This window comes from Sycon ciliatum, chromosome 9 (genome assembly GCF_964019385.1).
Source record: "Sycon ciliatum chromosome 9, ocSycCili1.1, whole genome shotgun sequence".
NCBI classification, from domain to species: Eukaryota; Metazoa; Porifera; class Calcarea; order Leucosolenida; family Sycettidae; genus Sycon; species Sycon ciliatum.
Window position 1 is genome coordinate 17097527 of NC_088651.1, and position 7500 is coordinate 17105026.

The 7500-nt window shown below is 47.5% G+C and overlaps 2 protein-coding genes across 2 annotated transcripts in view; both read right to left on the minus strand.

Moving 5' to 3' along the window:
* The window catches only part of LOC135824684 (WD repeat-containing protein 11-like), a 46450-nt gene that overhangs the window by 32955 nt on the left and 5995 nt on the right, over positions 1-7500 (minus strand). Inside the window, exons 6-7 of the mRNA XM_065337393.1 lie at positions 1763-1874; positions 738-910 (exon numbers count right to left, since the gene is read on the minus strand). Coding sequence (XP_065193465.1) covers positions 738-910; positions 1763-1874 — 285 coding nt within the window. The remainder of the gene's footprint in view (positions 1-737; positions 911-1762; positions 1875-7500) is intronic.
* On the minus strand, positions 2560-4148 carry LOC135824686 (uncharacterized). Its single transcript, XM_065337394.1, has 2 exons — positions 2676-4148; positions 2560-2577 (listed from the first exon to the last, which is right to left on the minus strand). Exons 1-2 carry the CDS (start codon positions 4146-4148, stop codon positions 2575-2577), a joined length of 1476 nt encoding a protein of 491 aa, XP_065193466.1. The 3' UTR covers positions 2560-2574.

Below are 7500 nucleotides of genomic sequence, written 5' to 3' on the forward strand. Positions count from 1 at the left end.
CTTCACATGTGCAAAATAATAGAAAATATCTCCGAATCCTCGGAGACCCGTTCTTGCATTATACCACTTTCTTCGACTTGTCTTTTCTTCTTCTCCGTGATGCTAGAGAATATAAGAACGCACCCTTTAATAGTTACGGGTGGTGCTCGGTCCCAACGCGCCCCAGTTAGGGGAGTTTTACTGTGCTGAGAGACGAAGGCAGAAACGGCAGCCGTACCTAGTCTAACACACTCCCGAGGTTTTCCGTACACATCCACTGTGCCACTCAGTCCCATCCACTTTCAGGATCTCAAGTTCCCGCCATTCACCGCCGCACAACCAATGCACTCTCAAGACAATGTCTGATGCTAAATGCACTCTCGAGACAATGCCTGACACTCAATGCACTCTCGAGACAATATCTGATGCTCAATGCACTCTCGAGACAATATCTGATACTCAATGCAATCTCAAGACAATGTCTGATGCGCAATGCACTCTCGAGACAATGTCTGACGCTCAATGCCCTCTCTCGACAATATCTGATGCTCGATGCACTCTTGAGACAATATCTGATGCTCAATGCACTATCGAGTCAATACCTGATGCTCAATGCACTATCGAGACAACACCTGATGCTCAATGCACTATCGAGACAACACCTGACACGAGGTGTCAACGCACTGCCGAGACCCCCCCCCCCCCCCCCCCCCCAACTTGCCCAGACCTGACAGCTTACAGGAGACCACAGGACTCACCTTGTGACGCTGAGATACGGCTGGCGCACGCGCAGCGAGACTGAACCACTCTCGTGCAGGCAGAAGAGCACGTCTCTCTGGCGACAGGTCATCACCGAAACAAACGCCGTGCTGTTGCGCTCGCACACCACAAACCCAACCGTCTGCTGAACGCTGAGGTCGATGATAAGAATCTGCAGCAGACACGCGCGGGGGAGGGGGGGGGGCAGAACACAACTTTTGACATGTGACACCGGATCTCAGTCTGCCGTTTCCATGGCAACTTCCCGTGAGTCCGGCCATGAACGGGTAGAATGTTTTGCTCCGTGTGACCAGGACCCTGGGCCACTACTTCTTTTCATATTCTAGCTATTTAACTGGTTGTTTTAGTGATTCTTATTATGTGACGATGTTCCACTGATGATAGTCACATGAAAACGTTCTGGAATTGTTTCATTTTAATTGTTTATACATGGTTATGAGTGCACAATTGATATTTTTCATTGCTATTTTACGACTTTTGTCTCCTCGTCGGTTATTTAAACACGATTTAAAACAAAACAAAAACCAAAAAAATTGGCCACACTCGTGGAACTGATTTTCGAACTTGGCCGGAGCCCTTGTGCTCAGGACTCTACCTTGCACGCGACCAAAGTGTCGGTTGGTGAAAACGTGCGCCACAGATGTAGTGTGTGAATTATTATTTCGAAAGTGAACATTCCAAAAATTGAAATTTCCCGGCATGTTTAAGATTTTTCTCTGTGGATGCAATGACGCGCGCAACGTTTTCCCAGCACCGCGTGAACTGGATCGCGGTTTGCAAGTGACTTCAAAGTCCCACGCGTGCATGCGTTTGCACGTTGTGTGCAAGGCCTATAAGCAGCAACAGCAGAATGACCACACTAAGGAGAATACTTGCGCACACACATAGCGAGAACGAAAGTCGCCAACATTCCAAGCACCGCCACATCTCCAGCACGAGGTCTCAGATGAAGAGAACTTCGGCGGGAATTACAGGTCGCATTGATAAACAAAATCCGACATACCTCCTTGGGATAAACAAGGCAAATGTGGTGTCTGCAAGCCTTGAGGAAAGCAATTTGAAGACAGTCGGACATTGGAACTTCACTTGCACCTTCGCTGGGTCGACTGGAGTGGCTGGAGAGAGAGAGAGAGAGAGAGAGAGAGAGAGAGAGAGAGAGAGAGAGAGAGAGAGAGAGAGAGAGAGAGAGAGAGAGAGAGAGAGGGAGAGAGAGAGAGAGAGAGAGAGAGAGAGAGAGAGAGAGAGAGAGAGAGAGAGAGAGAGAGAGAGAGAGAGAGAGAGAGAGAGAGAGAGAGAGAGAGAGGGAGAGAGAGAGAGAGAGAGAGAGAGAGTAAGTTACATTTATAAAGACAGGTAAGTCTAACAAATGAGGACTGAGACCTCTACAACAGGGTTTTTACGCCTGAAAGCAGGTGCATGATTTAACAAGCAGGTTGTCAGTCTAGATTTTATGCGCAGATGGAGAAAAAGCGCAGAATTTTTGTAATGAGATGAAAAGCAGAAATAATAAGAAATAATAAGAAAAGATGAAATGAAAGCCTGCTCACAACCCCGCCCAGCCTTGCGAACTGGGTATGGTGGATTAAGAACCCGGTTCAACGCTCGAGCAAGCGCTCTCCACTCAAGGTGTTCACAGCAACTGATAGGAACTCATATGGGGAAATTATAGAAAAGAAATAATAAGATAAAGAGAATAAATTTCAACGCACCTCAATAAACGGAGCCCCACATACAGTACCTCAGAAAAGTGGATCTTCCGACCAGTGTTTTTGTTGACGCCGCAACCAGATGATGTAGCTGCTTCGCAGAGACGTCTTACTGCACAAATTACAAATAAATTTTATTCTTCGATTAGAAAATCCAAGCGCTTTCAGAGCCCTCCGAAGAGAGTCCGGGATGAAACCACGCACACCTACCTCAACCGAAAAAGAAACGACCTGCCACCCGTTTGCTCGGCATTGATCGGCCAGATCCGCATACCGCCTGTCCTTCCGCGAGTTACTGACACTGAATCTGTCCTCAGCGCAAACTGTCAACTCCATCCAGAATACAATCCTACGACTCGTAGAGTACAGAACTATATCTGGTCTTAGGGTGGTAAGTGCAACACAGCTAGGGAAAGAAATCTTTGCACTAACTGAGTCGACAAGAAGTTTCCAGTCTGAGGCCGCTGACAGGAGATCAGTCGTAACCAACTTTCGTCTGGGCTGAACGCGAACTGGCTTCTCTCCCGCCTTGCAAAACGAGATGAAGTCAAGGTCATTTGAATTTTCGGTTTGTACGGTGTTTGCAGCAGTGCGGATTCGAATCTCCTCACGCATGTTCCTGACGATGACCCCGAGTACGTTGTCGTGCCTCCAGGTGTAACGTCCCTGGTCCAGCGCTACGCGACAAGCGCCAAGCACGTGGCGCGTAGTACAGGCCCAGGTACGGCACAAACTACAGTACGGATCCACTACGGTGTTTCCCCAACGGCGTAGGTTCGTCGGAGAAGGTAGCACGTCGAGGGTTGATGCGAGAAGAAATTTCAAATCCTTACCAGTACCACCGTACAAAAGGGATTTCCACGAGAGGTCCTGCCACATCACCGATGTCCACTCCAACCACTTGCCTTGCACCTGAAGAGTCTTCAGCCTCAAAATCTGCTCCTGCGCGTTGATCTCCTCAAATGTTTGAAGGAGATCCTTCCTCGGGGGTTTGGAATGCTGCTTCGGAGCACGAGCACCCAACCCTGCACGATGACTTGAAGATGACGGTGGACGGAGAGTCCCTGAACCTACTGATGCCTCTGCACACTCCAGCTCTATTGTCGCCGCATATCGCTTTGTCAGCTTCGCATCCTTACTCCGACGCATAGTGTACAGCGCCCTCATGCGCGCGTCCCCACTCGATCGAAGAATGTGCCATTTGATGGACTGGCACTTTTTCCACACCGTAGGAAGGTAGTGGAGGCGTAAGCCAAAGCGTTTGCGACTGCCAATAAAAAGAATGGCAGAGTTTGCGCATCGAGGTAGGCCTGACCATTTCTTCAGAAATGGTAAACACATAAAGTGCAGTTCACGTACAAAACCTTGTGTGAGTTCAAGAACCTGGAAAGACCAAGAAAGCTTGGGCACTACAAGATGGTGGTAAAGCCATAGCTTGTGGTGGTCTTGAAGCCAAGAGCCATCTACTTTTTGCATGAGAGATACAGTGAGTTGACGGATGTCTTCCCGCTGGGTCTGCTCAGAGCAATCAGCATGCAGCCTTCGCCCCAGGAACTTGAACTCTGCAGTGTCAATGAAAGCGATCTTCCTCCCTGACATTGTCAGGCAGGGATCGTAAGGTTTGTACCGGCCATCTACAAGCTTTGCTGCACTGCTTTTGCATTTGTGCGGCGCCGCCTGCATACATTGGGTCCACGAGAGAAAGTCCTCCGTGACCGCAATGAGTTTTTGACAACCTGCACTAGATTTGCTATAGAGGCCTAAGTCATCAGCAAAAGCTGTTTGGGACACTTGCAAAGGGGCAGATTTAAAATCATAGGAGAGGCAACTTAAAGGGGAACTCCACGAAAAAATGAAAATTTGATAGCCTGTAGAGTTTCGGGCGCTGAGTCGAATGGTCTTGGTCCGAAGTCTCTACGAGAAAGCGTTCTTGAGATATTTCAATTTTAGCCACGCCCCATACCAATGTATGTGTGACGTCATTGTGGCAATGTGCGAAAATACTTGGATTTTGAATCTCACTTTCTTCAGGACGAAAGTCACTTCAGAAAGTAGTTTGCCAAGTCGCCTGAGCCGCTGCAATGCCAAATTGTTGTGTTGTTGATTGTGCCAGTATCACATCATCCTCCTGGGGTTAGTTTTCTCAAATTCCCAAAGGATGGAGACCTGGCAAAGCGCCGAGATGTTGCAATGCGTCGTGAAAATTTCAAGCCTATTTTCGCAGCACGAGCTATGTTTGCTCGCTGCATTTATGATCCAGAGGGACTTGAGAGCTGAGTTTTGACGAGTACGCCGTCCAGGAAAGCCCTCATCAGTGTACCAGTGCCCTCCGAACCGTGAGCCTCCAGCAAAGCGAACTCAACAAGCTGCAACTGAGAAAGCAGGGCGAGATACGTCCCACCAGGATCAGAAGAGTACATCACCCCATCAACTCCGACTGCAGCTAGCTGATGAACGATATTACCCCAGTAACTTTGCGCATACCAGTACTCAAACTGTGCACATCTGTCATCAACTGGGACGCAAACAGACAGACCCCCAGCAAGTACGAAGGTTACAGAACTGTTTGCTTGCGATGTGCAGGCAGCATGCACGACGAACTGTCTCACCAATCCTGCCAAACTGAACCAGTGTAAGTTGATTGCGTGGATATGTCTCTATTTATAACAGCTACCCTACTTCTAGGCATGGTTGCATGAATACCATATCACTGAGAGCAGTTGTTAGAAGTCTGGACAGCCTTGGAATAGTGCAAGTAAAGTGAAACAAAAATATATTACACTCCGAGTTCCACGCTTGCGGGATCACCAGGCCAAAAAAAATCTAATTTCGAACAAGGAATGGGTTCTGGTTGTATGCGAAAGAAAAGTAAGTGAAGACCTATTGTGCAAGGAATACAGTGGGAACTACACATATTATACACATGCACTCACACCATCACCCACATGCGCGCGCGTGCGTGTGCGTGCACACACACAAACACAACAACACACACACATACGCACCCACATACTCAAACTCACTCGCACGCACGCTAGCCTAAGGATAGTACATATGTTGTAGTAGTGGTATACTTAGTGAAATGACTATGTGTACATCTAATGACGCCGCCACTCCACGCCAGAAGACAACAAACATCTGCTGCAACATTTTTGCTCCCGTCTCTTATGGGCAACACAGGGAATGAAACGAACAATGCAATTGAGAACAAGAGTCGTCCTGTACGGTGAAGTTTCCATTTTCTCATACAGCAGTATATTGTCTAAGCAAGTGTGTTTTCTCCACATTCTTTTTGCCATGCAGGTATATCACAGTGTCATGCCAAACTACATTCTCAAACGCATTCGTTTCTCAATTCTGGGGATGATTGGACACGCACATCTCGCAGCTCTTGACGACGTCAATGTCAACCGTCGCCACAGCACAACCAAAAAGACCGCGATAGGAAGGTATAAAGTCCAGTTCTCAAAGCATAAAGAAGACTGTGGCCAAATAGAAAATTATACGACAGAAAGAGCTATGAGTATGTTGACAAGCTCATGTGTGAGGTGGTAGCGGTTGCAAATGGCAACCTCCATGTTCCTGCCTTGGAGAAGCGTGTTTCCCTGCCAAATTCCAGGTGGAAGCCTCCTGAGAAGGCTGAGGTGGTGCAGGATTTGGATATCTTTGCCTGATGGTATTCACAACGCAGGCTGGAAGACGACAACGAACGTGCTTGCCCAATTTGCCGTGTACATAGTGTGTACTGCCTGTGTGCTGCATAGCGTAGAGATCTACACAAACACAGAATGTCATATGGAATGTGTATGATGAGTGCTTGTACACATACCACATTGCTGTACCGTAATAATTATTATAGTCAAATACTCATTTACTCTACATATGCGCTGTATTGCACCTACCGGTACCTACCTGCACTTTCAGTGCGCGCGCCATACTAATTTAGTGTGGAGGGTCTTGTAGAATTTACCATAATTGCTGATTTCAAATTGAATTCCAATGATCTGGGGGATGAATACTGATTAGGACGCGTTCGATTACCTACTAGTACAGAGATGTCTTGGTCAGAAAGTACAGATTTCTTACTCTCCTGCCAGAATTTGTGCATTATTTTGGTGTACGCTTTCTTGACCCCACGCTTGTACGTTGCATGCTATGGTATACTAGAGAACGAGTTTATTGACAAAGTCTTATCGCTTGAAACGATAAAGTATGGGTTCGGGTGTGATCAAATGCACCCATGGTGCTCATAAACTGTGTGCAGTGCTCTCTTCACCAACAGAACACTACCTACCATACTTTGCAGATCGTGTACCAATCCAAGGGAAAATGACAAAGACAAATGTGAGTCATGCATGAAAACTTGTGATAGCACGGTCTATAGTACAGAACAACGTTGTTCGTGCTATGCCTGACAACAATAATTAGTTACACACAAAACATTACGCGCATCGATCCTCACAAGATAAGTCAAGACATACTCGGAGCAAAGAGAAATTTGTTTGTGTCATGCATGAAACTTGTGATAACTACCAGTACAATGTCTTTCTTGTGCGACGCCTACTGTAGTGCGCCTGACAACAATAAATTTCCCCCAAAAATAAGAATAAGTGTATCATGCTGATACGCGATCCTCACAAGACAAGTCAAGGCAAACTAATTGAGGCTTACCTAATGTCAGACTCTTCTGTCACTGGCATTGGCGGCTTCTGCATGTCGAGATAACCTCGAAGAGCAGTGATGAGCACAGCCTAATGCAAGGATACGATCTCGTAATCTGCGAGGTCCGCTACGCAAGAAACCTTGGGCCGTCTTGTCGACAGCGACGGCAGCATCCTACCAGCAAAATCATTCCCGCGGGCTGGGCATGGCTATACACTTTTGTCCACGCTCGCACCAGTCGGAGTCCCAAACGAATCGAGATTCCGGTGGCCAAGCTACTCGTCTTCTGTCGGACGCAGCTGCTGACGCATCTTCTTCCTCCACATTTGTTACACGCGATGGTAGCTCCTCAGCAGAGTATCTGGGCTCCCTG